Below are 27778 nucleotides of genomic sequence, written 5' to 3'. Positions count from 1 at the left end.
GTGATCCTTAAGGTTTTCATTGGCTGATTTTTTTGGAAGTAGATCACCAGGCCTTTCTTCTTGTTCTTACGGGGCAGTGGTGGTTCAGTGGTAGAAGTCTTCCCTCCCATACAGGAGACTGGGTTTGATTCCTGGCCAGTGTACCTCACGCACAGCCACCATCCACCTGCATGAACAGGTTACGATGAGGCTTCCAGCCTAAGACAGAAAAAAGGCCTGGCAATTTCCACTTTAGAGGTAATACATGTACTTTTTATGTACTTCGTGTGTGTACATTTTATCTCCTTACTAACCAGTATTTATTGGTCACCTAAAAATGACTAGGGCAGAGAAGATACGATCTGGTTGGAGGGAGTCAAGATGTATTTTGGATACAGAAAATAAAACCACATAACTAACATAACTACAAGCACGTGTGAGGAGGACTTCCTTAAGGGCAAGTCCCAAAAATATTTTCTTAAAGAAATTGTGAAATTAGGATGTGGAGTTAACATTTATCCTTGTATACAGTTTTTGCATGACACGTCTTATGAAGAGAAAAGGTGAAAACCTATGTGGGTGATGGGCTGGAGCAAGTGCTTCATAAACTATGAAACACTGTACCTTCTCCTTCCTTACTGACTGTCTTGTTATCTGACATTTTGCAATTACAACAGTATTAAAGAAAAATCTACTGATTGTTTTGCTCATGAATGACATACATCTGGCAGTAATGAATGCCAAGGTGGGAGGCGAGAGTAACGTTGGCTGTGATGGTTAAGGTATGCGTCAACTTGGCTGGGCCGTGATTCTCAGTGGTTTGGCAGTTGTGTAATGCTGTATCATCTTCCATTTTGTGACCTGATGTGATCGTCCTCCATTTTCACATAATGCCGATTTTGCTTAATAACTTGACCTTTGGAACCTAACCATGTCAATAAATGAGAAGAGGGTGTATATAATTATTACTGCAAAGCACAAATTGGTTGAATTAGAAAGGGGGGTGGTAAAGGAAAGAATAATGCCGGAGGTGATTTTGTTTCCTAGAGGCCTGGAATCCCCCTGCATTCTTTGACTCAGTGGTGTGCTGGTGAATGTTCAACAGCTGACTCCTACCCCCCGCCCCGAAACCAATAACTAGTTGCCGTCAAGTTGATTCTGACTTGTGGTGACCACCCGTGTTTCAGAGTAGAGCTGTGCTGCATAGGGTTTTCAATGATCGTGATCTTTTGGAAGTAGATCTGGCCTTTCTTCTAAGGCGCCTCTGGGTGGATTGGAACTGCCAGCCTTTCAGTTAGTAGCTGAGTTGATTTGAACTCATGGTAACCCCACGTGTGTCAGAGTAGAACTGTATTCCATAGAGTTTTCAATGGTCATAATTTTATGACAGTAGATCACCAGGCATTTCTTCTTTGGTGCTGCTGGGTGGATTCATACCTCCAACCTTTTAGTTAGTAGTTCAGTGTAAACTGTGAAGACCACCCAGGAGCCTCCGTGACCAGTTGCCATGGAGTCAACTCCAAATCATGACAACCCTATATATGTCAGAGTAGAACTGTGCTCCGTAGGGATTTTAGTGGCTGATTTTTCAGAAGTAGATCACCAAGTCTTTTTTCCAAAGTGCCTCTGTGGTCCAGAACCTCCAGCCTATCGGTTAGCAGCCTAGCGTGGTAACCATTTGCACCACCCAGGAACTCCTCCTACCTCTGCCACCCCCCACCGGGTCTTCCATATAGGATCACTATGAATTGGAATCAATTTGACGGCAGTGGATTTTGGTTTTGGTTTGAGTGTAAATACTCCCACCATGGCCAATTTCAAGCTACCGACTTGATGTCACTGGTCTTGGAGTTGAGTAGAGGTATGCGTAGTCGGCTCTTGAGAGTCAGTAGAAGCTAGCTCCAGTGGTCACTGGACTCAGCCAGATGCTTCCTAATAATCTGCTTTTAGAAGAGTGCTCCCTCCTTAATTTCTCCAGCCATACCATTCACCAGTAACTCCACAGATAGCTCTTGAGCACCTAGTGTAATCCAGGTACTCTAGGAAGCATGCATTCTAGTGGGGAAGACAGATACTAAGGTAAACAGCTGATGACCAAATTAATTAATTAAAATTAGGAGGGATCAGAGAAAGGGCGTTTTTTTCCTTAGTCTCTCATCTCAAGTTCTTTTGTTGTTGTTAGGTACCGTCGAGTTGGTTCCTAATGACAGTGACCTTATGTACAACAGAACAAAACACTGCCCAGTCCTGCACCATCCTCCCAATCATTGCTATGTTTGAGCCCATTGATGTACACTGTGTCAATCCATCTCGTTGAGGATCTTCTTTTTCGGCTGACCCTTTGTGTTACCAAGCATGATGTCCTTCTCCAGGGACTGGTCCCTCCTGTTAACAGGTCTAAAGTATGTGAGATGTAGTCTCGCCATCCTCATTTCCAAGACCGATTTGTTCGTTCTTCTGGTAGTCAATGATATAGTCAGTATTCTTCTCCAGCACCATAATTCAAATGCTTCAGTTCTTTCATCCTCCTTATTCATTGTCCAGCTTTCACATGCGTATGAGGCAATCAAAAATCCCATGGCTTGGGTCAGGTGCACCTTAGTCCTCAAAGTGACATCTTTCTTTTCAGCACTTTAAAGAGGTCTTTTACAGCAGATTTGCCCAATGCAAATTCTACTCAGCGCTAAATGCATCAATTTAAGAAAACCTTAAGATCACAAATCCTCAACCCACAAGGGACCTTAAAGTTCATTCAATCATAGGATGACTCTTCTTCTGCAAGTGAGGAAACTGAGGCCCAGAGAAATAAAGGGTGAGAGTCGGATTGCTGCTTTGCCAGAACCACTCCCCAGAGAGGCAGAAACCTCCAGGCTGTTTGTGAAAGGAGCAAAAGAAAGAAGCTTGTCAGTCAACTGTTCAGATCCCCTAGAAGAATAGTTGAATAGCTTTGCAGGTGGCCCTGTGTTTGCTGTGAGAGACCCCTGGCCTCTGGAACAGCTGCAGCGTAGTAAACAAAGCTGAGAAGACCACGGGTCTCACCTAAGATTAATTCAAGTAGGCAGGACACTCTAAGTTTGGAATGGTGTTTCTCACTACTCAGTAAATGGATCGCCTACACAATCCCTTGAGGAGCTTGTCAACAACACACATTCCAGAGGCCACCATCCCTGATGGGCTCTGGTTAGGAATTTCTGGGTGAGGGGCCTGGGATATGCATGTTTAACAAGTACCCAGGTGGTGCTGGTGCCATTCATGTTTGAAGCTACTGGATGAGGGCTCTTCTTTGTCTTCAAAATGACAGAGAAGGAAAAGATTCATCCTGAAAAACATTCTGTAGATGAGTCAGATTCCTTAGGAACACTTAGATTGTGGGACACCTGATGAAAATTAAGTTGTCGGTCTTTGAGAAAATAATGTCTGAATTATGGGTCACCTTGTGGACCTTTCCAGCATGTTTCTCCACTTAGACACACAAGACACAAACTTGTTACATGTGAACAAGCGGGTTTCTTTGTGCTCATGTTTGACTTTCTCCACTTCATGTCGCTTCTCGTTTTGTATGTGAAGGAAGACTCTGCTACAAAGGGAGGTTTAAAAGACCTGTGTTTCTCTGTTCATGGTAAATGATAAAATGCAGTTTATAGAGGCAGGCCTCTCAGCTGGATGCGTTTGTAGGAAGGATTCCAGTTTGTACCTGATATCCCTCTTCTTGTTGCACTGTTAGCTGCTGTCGAATTGATTTCGACTCATAGCGACCCCATGTGCCGGAGTAGACCTGCCCTGTAGAGTTTTCTAGGCTGTAATCTTTACTGGAGCAGATTGCCAGGCCTTTTTCCTGCAGAGCTGCTAGGTGGGTTTGAACCCCCAGGCTTTCAGTTGGTAGCTGAGAGTTTAACTGTTGTGCCACTTTCCTGTCGTTGGAGTCTTCTAGAGTAAATGTGCTTCTTCTGGGTGTGTCTATCTTTCAACAGCCTGTCTTTTTGTTTGGAAGCTTAATCTAGAATCTTTTCACAAACTTTGAACAAACATAGCAAATAGTAGACAAAACTTTGCTTGTTGTTAATGTGGACAGAGGTTCAAGGGGCTAAAAATGTTCTTGTGTGAGCACTCCCCAAGATTTGAGTCACCTGTGGCAGGTGAACATGTTTACCCAAACATATATATGGTCTTTATAAATTGTAGGTTTTTTCCTGCTCCCAGTGCTAGGTTATCCCACTGTCATTGAGTCAATTCTGACTCATGGCGAATGACATGTTTCATAGTATAACGGTGCTCTATGGGGTTTTCATGACTCTGACCTTTCGGAAGCAGATTGCTACTAGGGCTTTCTTCCGAGGTGTCTCTGGGTGGGTTTAAATCATCAACTGTCTTAGTTATCCAGTGCTGCTGTTACAGAAATATCACAAGTGGATGGCTTTAATCTCACGTAGTTTAGGAGACTAGAAGTCTGAATTCAGGACACCAGCTCTGGGGGAAGGCTTTCTCTTTCTGTCAGCCTTGGAGGAAGGTCCTTGTCTTCTTCTAACATCTGTGAGCCCTGTGTTCTTGGAAATCTTCCTGTGTTTTGGCATCAGCTTCCCCTGGCTCTAGGAGGTTCCCAGTGCAGGGACCCTGGGTCCCAAGGACGCTTTCCACTCCCAGCTCTTCTGTCTTGGTGATAGTGAGGTCCCTCCTCTGCTTTCTTCTCTCTCTTTTGATCTCTTGTAAGAGAAAAGACGTGACTCAAGCAAGGGTGGTGTATCCCACCCTAATCCTCATTAACATGACCTAATCATGCCTTATTAACATAACTCACTCCCAAATATGACCATAACCACAGGCATAGAGGCTAGGATTTATAACACATAATTACACCAGATCACAAAATGGATAACAATCACACAATTCTAGGAATTATGGCCTTGCCAAGTTGACACGAATTTTTGAGGGACACAGTTCAATCCCAGACATCCCACCCTTTGGCCCCCATTCTTCTGCCCCCTTGAGCATGGCAGCTTCACCCTCTCAACATTGATCAGCGGATCTGGCCCCATCCCTGGCACTCATGAATGGCAGCCTCACACTCTAGAACTGAGTTGGCTGCTCTAGACTTGGACAATAAGCAGCCATAACCACACCCACTCACACTCACATACACATGCACACTCAATTCTGCACACAATCGAAGAGGCTCAGAGACTCCCTAGAGCCCCCACCGTAGCTCCATAGTCCCTAGGTTAAGCCCTGGAGTAGAGGATCAAGCTGGGGGAGGTTAGGCAGGGAGGTAAGCACAGGCTGATAGTGAGCTATTGATTTGCTGTTTGAGCACTAGTGATCTGTTGATTGCTTTCTAGCAGCAGAGTGATATGTGCAGAGTGTTTTTTGTTTTGTTTTGTTTTGTTTTGTTTTACAAGATTTGTTGGGGGGAAGAGATGGAACAAGCAAGAAATAAATACAGGACAAGAAATCAGGAAAGTAGTTAGAAGACTATTGCTGTCTTCTGAAATCAAGTTCAGCTAAACCAAGGTAGATTGATTAAATGCTTTCTCACAAGGCTGAGTAGGACACACGAATGTATCCTTCTCCCTTTAGCGAGGCCAGATAATTCAGGTGAATAATTGACTTGTGGCATAGATGCACCTTCTGCCTTTGCAGATACAAACTAAACCATAATTCAAACCTAGGTCTGGGCTTGGCCCTCATTGCCAGCAGGTTGGCTCCAGATTTTTTTTCTCTTCATCAGGCGGTTTTCTACTCTTGGGAAACACACTTCCCAGGCAGCATTCCAGAAGAAGGGCGAGGTAGGATTTGACAGGTATCAGCCACAGGAGCCTCCTGGGCAAAAGAAATCTGTAAACCTCATTTGAATACCAGCTTTTTGTGAAAATAATCAGGAAATTATGGGTTTTTTTTTTTTTTTTAAATCTCTTTCTGGAAGGTAAATGCTTGATGTAAAAGAAAATCCCTGCTGCTCCTCAGCCCATTGTAAAACACAGCCGGTGGCCTAAAACTACAGAAATACGCACGTGACAGGCAAGATATGTGGTGTCTGTGCGGCTCAGAAAAATCCGACCAGGGGAGTGGCTGTAGCAGGGTGAGGCCTTCCAGCCCCATGTTGTTGATGTCGAGATGGGGTATTGGGTGTCCTCCAGTCAGTTTTGACTCATAGCAACCCCGTGTGACAGAGTAGAGCTACCCCATAGGGTTTTCTTGTCTGTAGTCTTTATGGGAGCAGATCACCAGGCCTTTCTCCCGTGGAGCTGCTGGGTGAGTTCAAACCGCCAACCTTGTGGTTAGCCAAGTGCTTAACCTTTTGTGCCAGTAGAGCTCAGTTGAGATAGGGTGGTGGTAAAGACATTCCAGCTGTTGTTGTTCCCCTTGAGAATAGAGGCTATGTTTCAAGGAGAGGATCAGCAGTTTTCTTTTTGTTTTAGATTGAAATCCAGATATTTGCAGGACTGAAGGTAATTCTCATTTTTTTCCCCTGAAACACCACAAATAAAGCCTGGGTAATTGCTGTTTTTTAATTGCAAGCCTTATTCCAGGAACAACCGGCTGACCTTGTTTACAGAGCGGGGGTAGTAGTGTTAACAGGTTGATTTCTTACTTGATCCACTTTGAAAGATTTATTGTTTTAACCTGAAGCAGATCAGGCTTCTGGTTCAATAGGCTTTCTTTTTTATAACAATTCACATGCGTTGTTTTCACAGGGCGAACCTTCCCGACACATCCGTACTTCTCGGCCCAGCTGGGAGCAGGGCAGCTGTCACTGTACAACATTCTGAAGGCCTACTCACTTCTAGACCAGGAGGTGGGGTATTGCCAAGGCCTCAGCTTCGTCGCAGGCATTTTGCTGCTTCATATGAGTGAGGAGGAGGCATTTAAAATGCTCAAGTTTCTCATGTTTGACATGGGACTGCGGAAACAGTATCGGCCGGACATGATTATTTTACAGGTATGGAGCATTCCTATGTCTTTGATGAAGACACATGGTAAAAATGTCCATATCTAAGGCGCTTTTTCACCATCACTTAACATTGTAATAGCTGTCATTGCTGATAACTTACTCTGTGCCAGGCATTTTGCCAGGTGTTCCCTCTGCACTTAACCTCCAAGGTAACCCCAGGAAGACACTATTAATTGGCTCAATTTATAGATGGGAAAACTAAGGCTCAAAGAGGTTATGTCACTTGACCAGGTCCTACAGCCAGCAAGAGGCAGAGGTGGGATTTAAACCCAGACCTGTCTTACTCCAGAGCCCTCACTCTCACTCCCTAGGCCAAACGCTGTCTCCCAAGGAACACTGATTAAACAACGTGTTACGCCATCTTCCGGTACCAGTACCGTTGCCAACAAGTCAAGTCCGACCCATGGCAGCTGTACTCCACAGGGTTGTCAATGGCTGATTTTTCAGAAGTAGATTGCCAGGGGTTTCTTCCAGGATTCCTGTGGGTGAACCAGAACCTCCAACCTTCAGTGAGCTGCTGAGCTTTTTAGCTACTTGTACCACCCAGGGACTCCCAAACCATCTTCAGGTGATCTAATTCCTACTTCAGAGCCTCTGTACTTGCCACTTCCTCTGCCAGTGATACCCCTATTTCTCCCCCACTCCCCACCCCCGCACTTTACTTGAGTACCTTCTTGTCATCCAGGGTTTAGCTCAAATATGATATCCTGGGAGAAACCCTTCCTAACCACCATGATGTCATGTTCCCCACTTTTACCCCCAGGCACACTCTATATTATCCTGTTTCGTTTCTTTTGCATTACACACTCTCCATCTGAAATTATCTTTTTTGTTTCCTTATTCATTTACCAGGAGCCCTGGCAGCAGAGTGGTTAAGTGCATGACTGCTAACCGGATGGCTGGTAGTTGGAACCCACTAGCCACTCCGGAGAAAGATGTGCCAATCTGCTTTTGTAAAGATTTACAGCCTTGGAAACCCTATGGGACAATTCTCCTCTGCCCTTTTGGGTCCCTATGAGTTGGAATCGACCTGATGGCAGTGGCAATTCATTTACCTGCTTATTTTTATGACTTCCTTAGTTTATAAGCTTAATGAGAGGGGAAGAAACCTACTCATCTTAGAATTGTTTCCTAGAACAGTTGTTGTTAGCTGCCATCAAGTCAGTTCTGACTCAGTGACCCTACATACAACAGAATGAAACACTGCCTGGTCCTGTGCCATCCTCACAATTATTGCTATGTTTGAGCCCATTGTTGCCACCACCGACCATGTCAGTCCATCCCACTGAGGGTCTTCCTCTTTTTCGCTGACCCTCTGCTTTACCAAGCATGGTGTCCTTCTCCAGGGACTGATCCCTCCTGATAACATGTCCAGAGTATGTAAGATGGAGTCTCACCATCCTCACTTCTAAGGAGCATTCTGCCCGTACTTCTTCCAAGACAGATTTGTTGTATATTCAGTATCCTTTGCTAATTCCACTGCCATTCATAAGGCTTTCACTCTTCAAGTTTTTTCCTAGCCTGTCTTAGTCTGGAAGCTCCAGTGAAAACTGTGCACCATGGGTAACCTTGCTGGTATTTGAAATGCTGGTGGCATGGCTTCCAGCATCACGGTAACATGCAAGCCACCATGGTATGACAAGCTGACAGATCAGTAGAACAGTGCCCAGGATGAAGTAGACACCCAGTCAATATTTGTTGAATGAAAGAGTCACATCAAAAGATAACCAAACAAAGAAATGCGTTTCAAGTGTCTTGTGCTGGTACTACTGCCTGTCAGAGGTGGGGAGAACTCTGTATCCTGCTTCCAGAATATTTTTTAAACCTTGCTTAAAATATTGACACATCTGTTTGTGTATTCATTTACCAAGAAGATGCCGTCATTCCAGAGCTTTAGAAAATATCCTTGGAAAGGATATATTAGAGCCAAGGACTTTTTCAGAGCACCAAAATCCTTTTCCCTTGAGCTGTGAATGTGAACCGCATGAAAAAGAATTTTCTAAAAGTAAGCCATTTCATTCACCGAAAAGATTTTGACCCAAATGACACTTGCCACACATAGTGTCAGGTTCTTCCTACTTTTTCTCTATTGGCTTCAATGTCAGGGCACCTGTCACGTGATAGAGAAGTGGCATTTTTGAGTTTTATCTCATTTAGTATTATAACACAAGTCGCTTTGGGGATGATGGCCTTGTTGATTAGACTCTTTTGGATATGGAAGAGCCACAGCTGGCACTTAAGAGGATTGGGGTGCCCGAGCCTTTGAAAACTCTTTTCCTCCAGTTTGAAAAGTACACATCCAACTTGTAGCATCTCAGTAGGGTCTTCCCTCTCTCTGGGTTATTGTGTCTTTGGACTCAGATCAGGGGCTGCTCAAAGCCGGGTTGGCTGTAGGAACTCTGGCAGCCCTGGGACTCATCATGAGCTGCTGGGAACTAGAGTGAGCTTCCTGCCAGAACCTTATCATTTCCTGAAGGGGGAGCCCTTTAAGTTGAAATTCAGCTTTAGTTGGAAAAAGCCATTTCCTTTATCTCAGCGTAAGCACTTGTTTTCTTATTTTAACTTGCTTGCCCAGTACCTATATATTTCATACGTTATAAACCTAAAGAAGTCACACTTGTCCTACCTATCGAGTAATTTGGGGTAGGAAGTGGGGCCCATGCTCAACAGAATCCCCCTACAGACTCATAATATGCCCTCAGTTTACTCTTTGCAGAGAAAGCTGGCCTTTTATTTCTAATTCCCCTGAGTTTTGCTAAGAATGTGTATTTGTAAGAGAATTTATGAACTATTTCCAGAAGGCAGATGTTTAGATTCTCTTAGCCAAGGAACACAAGGGACCAATAAAAGGAGAGGAAGTAGTGTAGGAGGAGAGCCAGTGTTGGTGTTGTAGGGCCTGCACCTAGCTCAGTGCCTCATATACAGAAAAAAACCCAGCAAACATTTGCTAGATAAGTCAGTAGCTGAGGTCAACTGATATCACAAACCAAAAAGAATTTTTTTAATTCTCCTCTTAAAAATTAACCATATCCTCGGAAGTATTCCTGTGAATAGGATAAATAACTTCACACCGATGGCAGCTACCTGACTGTGAACCTAAATGGCATATATTCCTGTAGATCCAGATGTACCAGCTCTCGAGGCTGCTTCACGATTACCACAGAGACCTCTACAACCACCTAGAAGAACACGAGATTGGCCCCAGCCTCTATGCCGCACCCTGGTTCCTTACCGTGTTTGCCTCCCAATTTCCACTGGGATTTGTAGCCAGAGTCTTTGGTAAGTCTTTGTAAATCTATCTGCCAGAACCAGGAAATGAGAAAACATTTATTGTTCCTCCATGGTGGTTCTTCTTATGTCTGTGTCTTTTATGAGAACAAGGTATTATTTGACATTCTAAGTTCAGATCGGGCTGGGTTTTGTGCATTTCAAGACCTGTTTCATTTCTGAAAATTGTTAGGCTTTCCTAGGTGCCTTCAATCTTACAGGATTTGGATCAGATTCACTTAAAACAAGGCTCTCACTAGAGCAGACATTTATAAGACTTGGCCAAAGAGCCCTAGACATACATTGTAGGCATATAACCTCATGAGTCATGTTCTTCAACATCTCTGGCTTGTGACTCTGTTGACTGATCAGAAACAAAACCGAACTAGCTGCCATTGAGTCAAATAGGACTCACGGCAACCTCATGTGTGCAGAGTAGAACTGTACTCCATAGTTTTTTCCAGGCTGTGACTTTTCAGAAACAGATTGCCAGGCCATTCTTCCAGGGCACTTCTGGTGGGTTTGAAATACCAGCCTTTTGGTTAGTAGTCAAGTACTTAACTATTTGCGCCACCCAGGGACTCCATGTTGACTGATAGCTCTTAAAACTCTCCCCCCGCACCCCCGTGGTTTCTGGGCTACTGTTCCTTCTTGGAGCCCTGGTGGCACAGTGGTTAAGTGTTCAGCTGCTAACCAAAAGGTCTGCAGTTTGAATCCACCAGCCGCTCCTTGGAAACCCTATGGGGCAGTTCTCTGTCTTATAGGGACACTATGAGTTGGAATCAGTTCGATGGCAGCAGGTTTGGTTTTTGGTTTGGTTCTTTCTAGATTCCCTTCTCATCTCCTCACCCTCTTCCCCCCTTTCTCTCCTCTCAACTCTTCATTCTGTCTGTAGTCACTCTTCTTGAAGACCACATGCCAGGACTTCAGGTGACTTCTTTGTCAATGACTCATCCTCCCATCTTCAGCCTTGACATCTCATGGTGCCTCCAGCCTCATCTTCCCAAATGTCACAGGTGGCTTCTGCTTCTGTGCTCCTGCTATAACCTCAGATTGTTCACATCTAAAACCATCTTCCGTTTTCCTAACTTGCTTTTAGAGAAGATTATCCCTGTCAGTTAATAGGCGTTCCCATGCAAAGTCTCATAACTGTCTTGAGATGGCAGGGGTGGGGCCATTCTCTTGGATAGTAGGAACCTTGTGAGATACGGTGAACACGGTCATTGCTTGCCAGCTCGTTTTCTCTGCTTCAAAATGAAAGTAATATTTTTGATAATTTAGATTCTTTTTTATTTTTTACTATGTGTCTTAGGGTTCTCTAGAGAAATAGAACCAGTAAGATATAGCTTGCTGTATACGCACACACAGACACAGAGACAGAAGGAGAGAGAGAGAGATTATTTATATTAGGAAATTGGCTCACATGATTATGGGGGCCAGCAAGATCTGTAGGTCAGACGTCAGAAAGAGTGAAGTGTTCTGGCAACATGTCTTTTTATCACTTGTAGCAGAATACACCCTAGAAAAAACTCCTGTTTTGCTTTTAAGGCCTTCAGCTGATTAGTTGAGGCCTAATCACATTACGGAAGATAATCTGCTTTACTTAGGGCAACTGATTTAATCACATGTAACTACTTCATAAGGAGCCCTGGTGGCTCAGTGGTTAAGTTCTTGGCTGCTAACCGAAAGGTCAGTGGTTCGAACCCGCCAGCTGCTCCGAGGGAGAAGATGTGGCAGTCTGCTTCCGTGAAGATTTATAGCCTTGGAAACCCTATGGGGCCAGTTCTACCCTGTGTATAGGGTCAATATGAGTCACAGATGACTGGACAGCAACAAGTTTTTAACTATTTTAGCAACTAGTGTTTGACCAAACAACTGAACACCATAGCCTAGCCAGGTTGACACGTAACATTAACCGTCATCATGGAGAAGGAGGTTACTAAAGAATTGACACGTAATCACATATGAAGTCTTTTAAATGTTATTTATGGTCAGCCACTTGGTAGTTTAAAAATCTGTAATCTTATACTTTTTAAGACTTGTTTTTATAAGTAGAGAACATCTTAACGAGGCTATTCAAAAGCACTGAGAGTACTTTGAGGCATACTTTGAGTAGATATATATATCCAAATTCTAGAAATCTTAGAAATGAATTTTTTTAAAAAACTTGCTCTTTCATATAAATGGGCCTTGAGTTTTCTTCTCTCCTCCCCTTGCCCCCAAAGTACTAGATTATTATTATTCATTTCTAGCCACAGGAGCCTTTAAAGGATTTCCATTGGCTTTACTAGAAGCATCCATGTTCTTAAAATATTGACCGCTCCCTTTGGAAAAATAACCTCCACAAATGGATTCTTATTCCTGTCCTTAAAAAAAATCATGACAATAAAATGATTATCTTGTAGTTAAACAAAATGGTAGTGAGATTTCAGGAAGTTTTTATATCTTAGTGAAAAGGGAAAGAAACGATAATTAATGGCCCCAAAGTTGTGTGTCTAGTTTGCTAACAAAAGACTCACAGCAACTACAAGTTCTTTAGCTGCAGGCTTCAGCCTTTTTTGCCCATAACTTCTGTGTGTTTGTCTTTTCACTGGAAATTAAAAGAAAATCATTAGTCTACCTTAATTACAAAGAGCCCTGGTGGTGCAATGGTCAAACACTTTGCTGCTAACCGAAAGGTCAGTGGTTTCGAACCTCTAGCAGCTCCAAGGGAGAAAAGGCCTGGTGATCTGCTCCTGTAAAGATTACAGAAGCCCTATGGGGCAGTTCTACTCTGTCATACGGGGTCACTACACCAACCACCACCCTAATTACATTTGTTTTTTCTTATTCTTTACTATATTTTTCACACAATAATGGAAGGTAGTAAGGACTGAAAGGGGAAGAAGGGATGCTGTTAATGGTTCAAAACAGCTCAAGCATTGAATTGCACTGTCAGGAAAATTTCAGCAAAGGAGGCTGGGCATGCCACAGATTCTGGAGGAGGAAGGGAGGGGAGGGGCCGTCTCTGAGTTCATCACTGCCCCAGGCCAGGCACACCTAAAATAGGGATAATTCTAGGGCGCTAAGTCCTGGTGGTATAGTGGTTAAGAGCTCTGGCTTTTAACCACTAAAGGTTGACAGTTCAAATCCACTAGCCACTCCTTGAAAACTTGTAGGGTAGGTTGTCCCTGTAGGGTCACTATAAGTTGGAATTGACTCTGTGGCAATGGATTTTAGGAGCCCTGGTGGCACAATGGTTAAGCGCTCAGTTGCTAACCGAGGGGTTGGTAATTTAAACTCACCCAGTGGCTCCATGGGAGAAAGACCTGGCACTCTGCTCCCATAAAGAGAACAGCCTAGAAAACCCTATGGAATAATTCTACTCTGTCACATGGACTAACTAGGAGTCAGAAATCTACCGGGTGGCACACAACAATAACAGCAAGGCCAGAGAACTCTAGGAAAGAAATGTTTCCTTAGACTGTGTAAGTGGGTAAGAACAAAAAGTGGGTAAGAGGCACTTAAAAAATATGTATTCTGCTTTGGAAATAACAATCCTTTATGTTGCAGAAAAGAAGGCCTGATGGAGTAGTAGTTGAGTGCCCGGCTGCTAACTGAAAGGTCAGCAGTTCAAACCCACTAGCCACTCCACGGGAGAAAGGTGTGACAGCCTGCTTCCATAAAGATTACAGCCTTAGAAACCCTCTGGGGAACTTCTGCTTTGTCCTATAGGGTTGCTATGAGTTAGAATCGAATTGACAGCAATGGATTTTTTTTTTTAATTTTTATGTTGCAGAATAATTTGGAGTTCCATAAAGTCATTGTAATGACTTTGTCAATAAAAGCTGAAGCCAGTAAAAAGTAGGATATTTTTCTCTATACAGCCATGTACCACATCATGTCAAAAATATTCCTATAAAATGCTTCCTGGCTCCCAAACACAGCAAAACCAGTGCTAGTGATAGCAGCAGCAAGAGGCAAAGGAGAAGTATCGATCTGGAAGTGAAACAAAAGGTTATTAAACAACTCGAAGGTGGAAAATCAGTGAACACCATTGCTCTCAATTTAGGCACATCGCACTCGACAATCATGACGATCCTCAAAAACAAAAAATTCTTCAAGCTGTTAAAGGATCGGCTCCACTGAAAGCTACAAGGCTACCTAAAATGTGAGAGGGACCTATATCAGATATGGAGAAATTGCCAGTGATGTGGATTGAGGACCAAACCCAAAAGCAGATCCCTTACAGCACATTGGTGATCACTGCTGTGGCATGAAACTTGTTCGCAGGACATCCAAATCACATAACGTCCTATTCCACAGGACGTACTGTGGACGTTAAGTGATGCATGGCTGCATTGTGCAGTCACTGGTGGGTCTCAGAGTTTCTTATATATTACTTGTAGCAGTGCCACTGTCTGTAATTCCTGAGCCCCACAGCCCCTGCTGTACTAAGTGAGTTTGTGCCCAGCTGGCTGAGGGGCTCGGGCTCAGATTGTAAGCAGGAAGTGTTTCTCTAAGGCAGCACTGTGTTGTGATGATACTTTACAAAAGCTGCGTTTTTGCACAGCCTGTCCCATCTTTCAGTACTTAAAACCAAACTGTCTTGTTAGTAGGTGTCATAGAATAGATGATGTTTTCAAAAACCCATTTCTGTATTTAGCATCAGTGACTTAACAGAACCATTATTTTTTTCAGCTCCACGAGGGTAGATAGTTTTGTTTCAGTTCCCGAAAGCTGCCACTCACGCCCTGTGGTCTTTTTTGGCCTGGAGCCTGTTGCATTATAAGCCTGGATAAACCCTAACTACAAATGGACCTTTGTTAACTATTGACAATTTTATGTATAAGTGAAGCGTTTCTCGGAGGTCAGCATAGCTCATATGTTAATTAATAGGTCACTTTGAATTAGGTATTTCCTCCTTGGAGGGACAGCCACCAAGGATGTACATGCCTTAACCTTCAAATGTAATCCCTGCTTTCTGAACGGCAGGCCTCTGCCTGGGTGTCACGTGATGTGAAATGACCTGCTTCTTTCCAGTTTAGGGGTAGATGGGCCCTGGGATCAATGCTTGCTCTCCTTCTGATCTCGTCTGTCTTTGGAGAACATCTGAGAAATAGGGCCTGGCTGGCCCCTGATGGAGGAGACGGCTGCAGTGTTAGGCTCCTGAGGTTTTCTGTAGGATGTGCTTCCAAGTGGGCGAGAGAGGAGGTAGAGTATAAAAACCAAGGATTTGGCAAAAAACTCAGAAGCCACTTGTAAGAGAAAGAAGGATTCAGAGAGGCTTTAAGACTAAAATAGATTGGGAAAGCAATATTGTTCATATAGCCAGGAAAAGCATCCAGCTCTCCAGTTAACGTGATAGAGTGGTGATGAGGGGATCTTGTTTGCATATTCTGTCCTTTTGTAGCACTCTCATTAGCCTTCACTTCCCTCCTACCAGCTCCTGATAGGAATGTGGAGGTGTGACAGCTCGAGGACACCCAGGAGAAAGTTAAGGAGAGGGGTTGTCCTTCACAAAGGTGGCTGGGAAATAGGCACAATATAAGTTCACTCCCAGGCCACATGCTTTGCTTTTAGCATTTTCCCCATAGGAAAATTGCACTTTGAGACCACGGGGTGTTTCAAGTAGGGCTCCAATGCACGTTAACAGAATAATAGGGCACCCCAGATGTCTTCAAAGGAAAGTAGTCACTTGGACAATTCTCAGCGAATAGCGTGCAGAGTGGTGGAGTCAGCCCAAGTTAAGATTCCCTCTCCTGCCTGCCTGGTAAAACCCTTTGCCTGTTTCTAGGTAGCTTGAAAAAGGAGAGAAGAAAGGGAAGAAGCAAAAAAGAAAGTCTCCGTGCAAGGAAGTTGGCTGCTATGTTGTGAGCTGGATGCTGCTGCGGGTAGCTCCAGCAGTTCACTTTCTTGTTGCAGTGGTTTCCAAATGCAGGAAATGAATTCACTTTTCCAAGAAGAATCACTCTTTTTTAAACATTTTCCACAATACAATATATAAGCATTGGAAGATAGGCAAAACTGAAAATAGTTGGATTGGGACACGAGGCTTTTGGATAACATTTTTCTACTATTTAAAAAGCTTATTTAATTTTTGAAATTTCTGGAGATACTAATTGCTTAAAGGATATAGGAGTTACCCCTAAGTTAGTCAGATAAAGGTAGGAGCCCTTGCATCCCAAGCAGAACTCTCAGGGATCCTCCCCTTAACCCCCAGACATTCCTTTACTGCATACCCCAAACCAACTGCTGTCACATTAACTCCGATTCATGGCAACACCGTGTGTGTCAGAGAACTGCACTCCATAGGGTTTTCAGTGACTGTGATCTTTCAGAAGTAGGTCACCAGGCCTTTCTTCGAAGACACCTCTAAGTGGTTTCAAACCACCAATCTTTCGGTTAACCTCAATGCTTAATTGTTTGCACACCCCAGGGACTTGGCATACGTGCCTGGAAGCTGCTGAGGCTGAGCCCTCCTGGCCCTCATGAGTGCAGACAGCCCGTTGGCTTTTCCTCAGAACGGTGGGTCCTTGAGTGGATTTTCATGAGACAGGATAAATCCAGCATCTCTTGCAACTAGCAACATGCATTTATAAGTCTAGTGTTAGGAGTTGGGGTGCTCTTGTCAGCGGCTCTTAAAAGGTGATTCGTCTCAGTCTAAACCTTGCAAACCTAACTATGGGATCAGACCCACAACCTGGCTGTCATTAACATCATCTCCTTACATCTTACCAAATGCACTAGCCTGCTCAGACAGGAAAAAAAAAGGGTGGGGGGGGGGGGAGAGAAAACCTCCAGTGACTTTCTGCTATATCCAGGGTAACGTTAGAATTGCTTAGCCTAGCACACAAGGCCCTTTGTGATCTGGCCCCTGCCTCCCTTTTACCTCACACCCCGCCATTTCCCCCCACATAGCCAGAGCTCTTACCATACCAAACTATTTTCAGATTCCTGGACATGACATGGGTCTTTCACATCTCTCTGTGCCTACACCTTCTGTCTTAATCTGGGTTCCCTAGAGGCGCAGAACCGTTAAGATGTATATATAAGTATAAAAAAACCCAAAAAGCCAAACCCATTGCCATCAAGTCAATTCCAACTCATAGCAACCCTATAGGACAGAGTGGAACTGCCCCATAGAGTTCCCAAGGAGCGCCTGGTGGATTTGAACTGCCGACATTTTGGTTAGCAGCCGCAGCACTTAGCCACTATACCTCCAGGGTTTCTATATATAAATTATATACGTAGAGAGAGAGAGAGATTTACTTCAAGGAAATGGCTCATACAGTTGTAGGGGCTGGTAAGTCGCAAAGCCATGGGTCAGGCAACAGGCCAAAGACCTCTGCTGGCTCATGTAGTAGCCAGGGCTGACAAGCCCAAAATCTGCACCTCAGGCAGCAGGCCAGGAACTTCTACAAGCTTACTTCCTAAGAACCAGAAGTCAGGTGATGAGTAGAATGCAGGGTTGAGAGAGCAAGCTTTGCCAGAACATCCATTTATATACTGGAGGCAGGCCACACCCCTAAGGAAACTCTTTCAGCTAATTGGCTGATTACATCATATCACATCATGGAAGGTGATTACATTATATTACATTATGTAAGAACACCTAGTCCAATGTCTGCCAAACCACTGAGAATCACAGCCTAGCCAAGTAGACACGTACATAACATTAGCCATCACACCTTCGTTTCCTTCTGTTCAGAATATCATTCCCTGACTTCTTACCTAGCAAGTTTCTTGGTTTTTCAAGCGGGGCTCGGCAGTCATCTTTTCTTGGACTTCTTCCTTTCCCTCTAGGCATAACTCTACCTAAGCAGTAGTTGTTGGTGTCTCTGCAGCTTGTTCGTTGTTCTTTGTCCATGACTTAATCTCCAGTGCCTAATACATTGCCTGATGTTAGATATTCAATGAAAGTTTGTTGAGTTAAATTAGAAGAAACTTCTCAGCAGAAGAGTACTCTTTAGCAGTACCCCCCCCCCCAAAAAAAAAACCAAACTCGTTGCCATCGAGTCAATTCCGAATCAGAGTGATCCTATAGGATAGAGTAGAACTGCCCCACAGGGCTTCCAAGGAGCGGCTGGTGGATTTGAACCGCCAAGCTTTTGGTTAGCAGCTGAACTCTTAACCACTGCGCCACCAGGGCTCCTTTTCTTTAGCATTAAGGAAGAAGAGATCTTTGTTATCACATTGAATGGAATTACCCAATGAAATAAACATGTCCAGGATTATATTTTGTTTTATTTTTGTATTGTGCCCATAGTTTCGGTTGTTTTTTTTTTAAGTCTCCAAGCTTCCCTTTGTTTTCTTCACACAGTTCAGAAATGTCTTAATTTAGAATTACAGAAAGCACTTTACTAAGTCAATTTGCTGTAAAAACCAAGATCCTAACGGTTTAAAACTTGGAAGATGCATTGCTCACCTTAAGAGACCACTGATGTGGTTTGCATATCTGATTATACTCAGAAAAGTTCCCCAATAACTATTTTAATTGACTTTAGATGTGGTAATCTGTCTGTCCTTCTGAAACTAAAGATAGCAAATGATAGCAAATCATCAGTTTAGTAGTGAGATCCTATCCCCAGGATATCACAAATGTCTTGATATTTATTCTGATCATATCAGTTTCTGTACAGCTGTAGCAGTTTACATATTGAAAGGAAGTTTTACTGTCTAAGCTGCGGAAACTTCAAATTTGCTTTACCGTTTTGCCTTTGCAAATGCCGTTTCTGTTTAAAAATACATCTTAGTTACAGTACCATTTTAGATCTTTTTATTTCCTCTAGTGGTGAATTGCATGGACAGACTGTATATTTTGTAAATCAGATATTTCTGATGGTAGAAACAATAAAAATGCCAAAATTTGCAGGTATATTCTTCCATGGCACTGACTTGATACATCTAATACTTCCCCTGAGAAGCTCAAGGTTTCAGAGATAAAATCTCAGCTCTCTAGTTTGTCTTTTCAGCCTGTACAACCAAACCTAAGAACGAGGCAAGGGCTCGGTCCTTTCCGTTTTCCACCCTGAAACCTCAGCAGCTGTGATGTTTGGGAACAGTGCAGGCTCTGAGCTGTGGTAGACACAGGCTGACCCCAGTGGCATCATTGCTCAGGGCTGCACCCAGCTCAGCATTGTGGCCCATCCATTTGGCACCAAGTCAGCTCACACAGTTAAGGACCTTGTGAAGGTCACAGAGTATCTCAAGGGCTAACCTGGCCAGCAGAGACCTAGGTCTATAATTTCTCATCCCTGTGCTTTGTCCAGAAATCACTTTGATGTTTCCCGTTTGCATAGTAACAGTCTGACCTTCGCTTTTCTGTCTTCTTAAAAAAAACAAAACAAAACAAAACAAAACTTGCTGTTGAGTCAATTCCAACTCATGGTGACCCTATAGGACAGTGTAGAATTGCCTCCATAGAGCTTCCAAAGAGCAGCTGGTGGATTTGAACTGCGGGCCTTTTGGTTAGCAGCTGAGCTCTTAACCAGTACGCTACCAAGGCTCTTTTGTGTCTTCTAATGGCTTTTAAATATGATCGTGCTAAACCACCTAGAAGGAATCCCTGGGTGGGGTAAACAGTTAAATATGCTAGGCTTCTAACCTAAAAGGTTGGGGGTTTGAGTTCACCCAAAGGCTCCTATTCCAATTATTAGATAACTGGACTGAATTTACTCACCTGATAATTAGTTACTATGGCTGTATTTTAACCCTAGGACATTTGACTCTCTCTCTTGAGTGGCTTCAAATGTATGATGGAGGAGGAGTCAGGGCTGTGCTTCCTGTTTAGCCAGCTACATTGGCCATCCTCCCTCTCACTGTATAAAATTAGCACAGGAATTGCTAATGCTTGCCAGTTATTCTAAAACTAAAATATGGCAAGAACTAGAAAGTAACCATAGCAAAGTTCTTTGAATTTCTCAAAGGGAAAAATATTTTGTACTCTATTACTCTAAAATTCAATAAAAGTGTTTAATAATATACTTATGCAGCTGTGTCTTAAAAAAAAGAGACCTTCTAATTCAACCCTTCATTACAAAACAGGAAACAGAGGCACCTTTTCACTTATTCTATCTTAATTTCTGATGCTGTACCTATAAAAATCTTTCAGTTTTACCCATAAAAACCCAAGTCCTTGAAAATCCAGAGTGTATTCCTGGAGAAACAGACTAATAAAAAGGGATCATTTTTCTTTCTCATTTTTAATTTTGAAGCCTGCTTGAATTTATTTTTTTGGAGTGAAAAAGATTTCTCTGAAGCTATGACAAAATCTTAGTTGTGTGTATATATATAATTATTATTATTTGCAATATTGCCTTGACAACCCTACCTGACATATCATGCTAGAAAGGAAATAAAGTTCATGATTTGCTGTTGTCTTTCCCACCCTTCTGCTCTGCAGTGTGCAGCCTTTTACTGTGGAAAAGGAAACGGGATGTTATTTCGTCAGAAACTGATTTGGTTTAACTTTCTGCATTTCTGTGTTTCCCCAGATATGATCTTTCTTCAGGGATCAGAAGTCGTATTTAAAGTGGCGTTAAGTTTGTTGGGAAGCCATAAGCCCTTGATTCTGCAACATGAAAACCTAGAAACCATAGTTGACTTTATAAAAAACACACTACCAAACCTGGGGTTGGTACAAATGGAAAAGACCATCAATCAGGTATGGGTCAGTTGGAACCATCCACAGGCTTAAGTGGTCCCGGCTATGTAGAAACTTACATCTCTTTTTGCGTGGAGGTGGCTTCCTACCGCTTTGTGTTCTTAACAGCATCTTGTACTATGTCAGGCATAGAGGAGACACGTAGCAAATATTCTTGTCTGTGAATGAAGTGACTAAATGTTGTGTGTGTGTGCATGTGTGTGTGTTGCTAGTGAAATGCCACATGGAAACATGGCGGTGATGTTTAGGTGCGATCGCAGCACACATTATCGGTGGAAAATTTCTGCCTTTTAAGAGGTTTCGTCCATAGTAGTTTGTTCTTCTAAAATAAATCCAATTATAAAGTATATAAAAAAAAAATCTTTTATAAAATGAGTGCTTTAATTTTTCTGCTGAATGATATTAATTGGAATTTTCAAAAAATAGGTCTTTGACAGCAGAGTTGTGGTAGGGAGTATATAGTCTGTAAGTTTGTTCCATGACATGGTCTTTTACAGAATTCAGTTCCATATCTGTGGCGTCAGTACTCTGGTGTATAGTACAACCATTACTCTCTGAAATGGCTGGGTTAAAAGAGAAATTTAGCTGGGAATTACAACTAGACCAGTTAGCAAATTGTCTGGATTGGGGGGAGGAGCAGATTTTTAACTCTGTATGAGGAAAAATCCTTTTTCTTTTTTAAGAATCTTTCTGTAATGATTGCTGACTAGGAAGAATTGAGCTGCTGTGCAGAGTGGCGAGGTCACCATTGGAAGTAACCAGAGGCACGATGGCTAAGAATGTTCTAGAAAAGATTTTGTCAGTTGCTTCAGAGTCAGCTGTCAGGCCTCTCATAAGCCTAGAACTTAACTCACTTGCTCCAAATTTAATGAAAACGTGAAACAATTTGTTAATGACAAATAGTGAAATAAAGCTATTAAAAAAAGAAATCCTTATTGTAGAGATTCCTCATAGTCCAAGAGGAACCCAGTGGTTCCAGTGAATCATACTGAGATGTCAGTTGCCGTGTATGTGATTCTCATTTGCTGCTCCACCTAAGGCATTGAGCACAGGAAAAGACGCAAGTGTGGCCTGGAAAAAGGAGAAGATTTCGCACCAGTTGTCCCTTTGGATCTCTGTGTGCACATTGTTAACTGCCAATGTGCAAGTGCAGTTCTGGTCACTCTGCACTTATCCCCGTTTAACTGACAGGCTCTTCCTCTTTCTGTATTTTACTTCTCTAGTGCATTCCTCTTGATGTGAACAGCTTTGACTGTGGAATCCTTCCTTTCTGCAAGGTTATGTGGGAAGCTGTATACGCACATGATCTCATTTAGTTGTGATCACATTCCTGAGAGGATAGGTGGTTTTAACCCATGAGGAAACTAGGGCTCAAAGTGGTTAATTAACTGGCCCACAATCACTCAGCTGCAAAGTAGAAGGGTGGGGTTTTAAACTCGGATCCCTCCACCCTCTCAGTGCTCTTAGCAACTACTCAGCACCACGAAGTGCCCCTGGGTGTCATTTTATCAGAGTTTTTCTGTATTATACCTACTTTCTAATACTGAAAACCAGTTGCCGTCAAGTCAATTTTGACTTATGGTGACCCCATGTGTGTCAGAGTAGAACTGTGCTTCGTAGGGTTTTCCATGGCTGATTTTCCCGGAAGTAGCTTACCAGGCCTTTCTTCCCAAGGTGCCTCTGGGTGAACTTGAAACTCCAACCTTTTAGTTAACGGCTTTTAGTGCATTAACTGCTGCATCATTCAGGAACCCCTCAGTATTAGTGGTAAAAACGATTAACGTGCTCAGCTGTTAACCAAAACGTCGGAAGTTCGAGTCCACTCAAAATCACCTTGGAAGAAAGGCCTAGTAGTCTACTTCCAAAATACCAGTTATTGAAAACCCTATGGAGCACAGTTCTACTTTGACATACGAGGTTGCCATGACTTGATGGCAGCTGGTTTTCTTTTTCCTAATACGTGTACTGAATTCTCTGCCCTTTTGATTCTTCACTTCCTCGCATTTATATTCATTTATTCCCTTCTTAGAGCTTCCATTGCCTATATTTTATAGCTGTTAAGGCAAACCCAGAGAGCCTTGGTATATAGACCAATGTCTTTATTCAGTGAGTTCCCATCTTGACCCCTTGCTCCTGGCCCCACGGCTGCAATTTCAGCTGGCATTCATTTTACCTCCCTGGATACCTAGCCTTTTCCCCACAAAGTCCCATTTTCTCTTCTATAAAGGATAAACACTTACTGAGAGTACCTCATATGCATCAATTGTTCTTTTAAGTGTTGGAAGAATAGAAATGGACATGACATGAAGCAGAACACTTTTTTGTGTGGGTACCTGGTTTGCACTGGGCCATGTGTTTTGCATTTATTCTTCCATTGATTCCTTACCAACTCTGGCACATGGTATTATAATCCCCATTTATATAGGTGAGGAAACTGGGCATGGAGCAAGTAACAGATCCAACACTCTGTATTAAACGGCAGAGCCAAGATTGTAACGTGTCTCTCTGACTCCAAAGCCCATGGCCTCACCCACTCCATCCTATGTAATCCGCTAATTACGTGTGTGGTGCTTATACAAGGGTTCGTGGGAGCCTGGCCGACGGAGTGGCCAAGTGCTGCCAGTCGGGACTTGAGGGGGTTGATTTCAGCTGTACCTAAAGGAATGAGCTAGGAGAGGGGTCAGCATACGTTTTCTGTAGAGGGCCAGAGACTCAACTCTGCTGCAGCTGCCCACCTCTGCCTGGCAGCATGAAAGCAGTCATGGACAATGTGCAAATGAATGAGCATGGCTGTGTTGCCATAAAACTTTATTTATAAAAGCGTGCAGTGGACTTTGTCCACAGCCTGTAGTTTGTCAACCCCTGGACTAAAAGATCACAGCATTTGCAGAGGCACTGGGATAAGAGAACAGAGAACGCCTGGGAGCCTGATGTGCACAGGTTTTTGGAGGGAATTAGAAGTGTGAGGGAGTGTGGAGAACAAAACCTGCGCTATAGGGCTTAGGTTTTCATTCTTCCAGGAGTCTTGATGGGAAACAAATAATGTCAGGCAACTGTCAGCCTTCTTTCCCTCCCCTGTTTTCCATTTGGAACTTGACATCTGAGTGCTCTGTGTATTTCCACCTCTCTCCGCCCCTCCCTGCCTTCAGAGGGTCTTCTAGGTTCATGTCCTCAGAGAGCGGGGTTGACATGCAGTGGCCTCTGAGAACCCCCAAGCCCAAGTCCTTGAAGGCCCACAGGGAAGAGATGATGCGTGCATTCATTGCATGTGACAGAACATACTGTCCTCTGTACAGATCAGCCGGGGACGGGAAGGCGGGTGTCTAGGGGTCCTCTGTTATAGCCGTAGGTCCATGTCATTAAATGCCCTCTGCACAGATGGCCTCAGCTTGGGCATCTGGAACAGTCTGGACCCAGCCGGGAGGGAAAGCAGCTAAGGGCAGGGCTCTGGAGCACTGGCTCAGTAAGGAGAGGCGAGGAGTGGCCGTGGAGGGGCAGCTCCAAAGTTGACAGGGTCCAGGGTGGAAGGACAAGGGCAGCTGAAGCTTCTGTCATATTCCTCAGTGTGGCTTTGTACCTACCAAGGCAACTGTTGGTGGAATATGAGCCATGAGAATCTTCTGCCAGTAGGCCAGCCTCAAGAAGGGAAACTTGGAATAAACAGGAATGCAGGGAGGGAGTTCGGTAATGTCTGCTGTTTTCTTGTCACCGTGAGCACGGTCTGACCATGAAGCCTCAGGTTCAGTTTAAGGAAGAAAAACAGAGCTGACAGGGGAGAGGGCGCTTTGGCAAATGGGGCAAAAAGCCTATTTCTAACACCCTTAAGGCTCTTTTTTTTTTTTTTTTTGTCTTAAGGCTCTATTCAGTTTGGCCCACAGATCATCACATCATGTGGGAACGTGTTAGAAATGCAGAATCTGGGGCATGCTCCTGTCCCTGGGTGGCGCAAGCGGCTTGCACTCAGCAGCTAACCTAAAGATTGGTGGTTTGAACCCACCCAGCTGTGCTGCAGGGGGCCGGGAGGTGGGGGAAGGCCTGGCGATCAACCTTTTCTGTAAAGATTACAGCCAAGAAAACCCTATGGAGCAGCTCTACTCTGTAACACATGGAGTCACCATGAGTCGGAATTGACTCTATGGCAACAGCTTTGGCTTTTTTGGGGGGCGCGGGGCATGGGGGTGCTTCTCCAGACCTACTGAATCAGAACATGCATTTATCCAGGTCCCTAGGGGACTTCACATTTGTGAAGCTCTATTGGGAGCAACTTTATTAAAAACACACTGAATTCCTTGCTCTACTTAAGCTTGGAGGACAGAAACCAGCATCTTAATCAGATTCCTGTGTGCAGAGTACGCCCCTCAAAACTGCTGTGCCAAGGCCTCTGTTCCGCCCTTGGGAGGAGCCCTCAATGCTTGAGCAGTGTGTGCTGTTAAAAACAAGTCGGGGTTTTAAAAGGCCAATCTATGCCACACCAAGAGGGTGGGGCACAGTAGGGAGGAGTGTTTTACAACTGGCATTCTTTAGAATTGCTCTCATATGGTGATAATAAAAAACAGACCAACTTTTAGTTGGGTTTTCTGTATGGTTTTTAAATTCACCGCAGACAACGCACCCCCTTCTTGCAGATACCCTGGAAGACCACACCCACTGGCCCGCCCTTGGTATGCCACGAGATCAACAGATAGGGGTGGGATTTAGGGGTTATGAAGGGGGAAAGTACGTGGCTGACTGTGCAGACATCAGAGCTAATGGATTCATTATACAGCGTGGCCATAGTCTGCAAAGAGAAATGCTGAGTCTTTGATAGCAAGGGGTCTAAGAACATAAACAGATGACTCAGTAAAGAGGAGATCCATCTAGTAAACATATCTGGGAAAATATTTAGCTTCATGAATAACTCAAATTTAAATAACATATACATAAAAAAAATTTTTTTTTAATGCTTTACCTACTAGATTATAAAATGAAATTTTTTAATGTCATGATCTAGTGCCAAGGATATGCTGTGTCTGGTACATCTGTATGTTGCTAATGGCATTCTGCATTGATTATCCCCATTTGAGAAGCAATTTGGTGATATGTGTCATATGCCAGAAAAATATTCATACCCTTCAACTCAGTAATCCCACTTCTTGGAATATATCCTTAGGAAATAACTCAAAATATGGGGAAAACCATATGTACGAGAATATTTTCTTAGAGTTATTATATCAAAAACTTGGAAGTAACTAGATGTCCAACAATTGATGAATGGGTAAATATGGTTATGGAATGCCACAAAGCCATTTACAATTATGGTTACAAAAAATACATAGCAACATGATAAAGTTCTTATGATATAATGATAAGTGAAAAAATAGGATAGGAGAGTGTGCTTGTGTTTATAACTAGAAAAACATGCTTATAGAAAAAAGATGAAAGAAAATATAAGATGATGGAAATTGTATTGGTAGTGTTTCTTTATTTTTCAAGCTTCCTATAGTGTAGCTGTGTTGCTTCAATAACTTAAAAAATGGATGATTTATCTTTTTGGCAAACCATTGCAAATATGAAAATGGGTAAGTCTTAATTCAACAAGAAGAAAAGCATGTTCACTTCATCCCACAAATTCTGAAACTTGCATAAAAACCTTGGAGAAACAAAGAGCCAGGGTGATAGGAAGGTACTTCCGTTTACCGTCCAGTCGATTCTGACTCATGACAACCCCGTGCGTGTCAGAGGGAAACTGTGCTCCAAAGGGTTTTTAATAGATGATTTTTAGGAAGTGGATCACCACGCCTTTCTTCTGAGGTGCTGCTGGGTAGACTCGAACCTCCAACCTTTTAGTTAGCAGCCAAGCATGTTAACTGTTTGCACCACCAAAGGACTACACACCAAAAAACCAAACCCGTTGTCATCAAGTATAACTGCCCCATAGGAGCAAGGAGCATACTTTCCAAGGATTTCCTGGTGGGTTCAAACTGCTGACCTTTTGGTTAGCAGCTGTAGCTCTTAATCGCTATGCCACCAGGCTTTCATCTCTAGTGGAATTGTTCTGAAATACAGAGTTAAGAAGATTAAAGCCACTTCACCTTGCAGAGCCACCACCCTTGCAGCTTCGTAAAGTGACTGGTGCTCAGGGCAGGGCCACACAGCCAGAGCTGGTCTCTGTGCCCACGGTGGGCAGGGGGCTACACATGTTGAGCCTCACATACGCCTTGGACAAGAAATGAAAAGACCTCACAGTGAACCTTGCTTTCCCACCAACAACCAGTTCCTCTTTTTGTTAATTGATTATGCTTCTCTGAGACAAATACTGTAGGATCAGGTTTTAATTTTAGGCCTGCCTGCCAGTTCTTTCTCTAGGAGCCCCTGAGTGGTGCAACTGGTAAAGCACTCAACTTTACTAACCTAAAGGTTGACATTTCAAACCCACCCAGTGACTCCACAGGAGAAATGCCTGACAATCTGCTTCCGTAAAGATTACAGCCTAGGAAACTCTGTGGAGCAGTTCCACTCTACAACCCATGAGGTCGCCATGAGTCAGAATCGACTCTATAGCAGCTGGTTTTTGGGTTTGCTCTTTCTCTGGCCAAGAACTGAAACTGGCAGTAGGTCACCGTGACCTGTAAGTGCACAAGGTCAGAGCCCCTCCCTCCAGTTCTTCTGTCCTCTGTCCCTTCCCCAAGTAATTGACCAGGGGACTGAAAGCCTGTTCAGGGCCCAGGGCTCGCCTTTCACCACCAGCCTTGCACTGCCATGGTTTGAGATAAATTCCAGGGCATAACTGTAAAATCAAGGACTGTAAGTGTTTTGGCAATCAGGAGATAATGATGCAATTAAGCAGAGATGGTTATGACCTGGGGATGGTTCCTGGGGATTAATGGGGGCCAGGAAGAAGTCAGGCTCTGGGCACAGCTGAGAGCCATTAACCTCAGCAGATCAATCCTTATAAAAGGCCA

At 43.5% G+C, this 27778-nt stretch overlaps 1 protein-coding gene across 4 annotated transcripts in view; it reads left to right on the top strand.

Annotated features, from left to right (window-relative positions):
* TBC1D1 (TBC1 domain family member 1) overlaps nt 1-27778 on the top strand; it is a 284776-nt gene that overhangs the window by 248299 nt on the left and 8699 nt on the right. For all 4 annotated transcript variants that reach the window (XM_064285966.1, XM_064285964.1, XM_064285963.1 and 1 more), the window contains 3 exons: nt 6669-6913; nt 10045-10204; nt 20668-20837. In XM_064285966.1, coding sequence (XP_064142036.1) covers nt 6669-6913; nt 10045-10204; nt 20668-20837 — 575 coding nt within the window. The remainder of the gene's footprint in view (nt 1-6668; nt 6914-10044; nt 10205-20667; nt 20838-27778) is intronic.

The sequence above is a fragment of the Loxodonta africana genome, chromosome 5 (genome assembly GCF_030014295.1).
Source record: "Loxodonta africana isolate mLoxAfr1 chromosome 5, mLoxAfr1.hap2, whole genome shotgun sequence".
Taxonomy (NCBI): Eukaryota; Metazoa; Chordata; class Mammalia; order Proboscidea; family Elephantidae; genus Loxodonta; species Loxodonta africana.
Note: the sequence above shows the minus strand (reverse complement) of the source record. Positions and strands in the feature narration are given on the sequence as shown.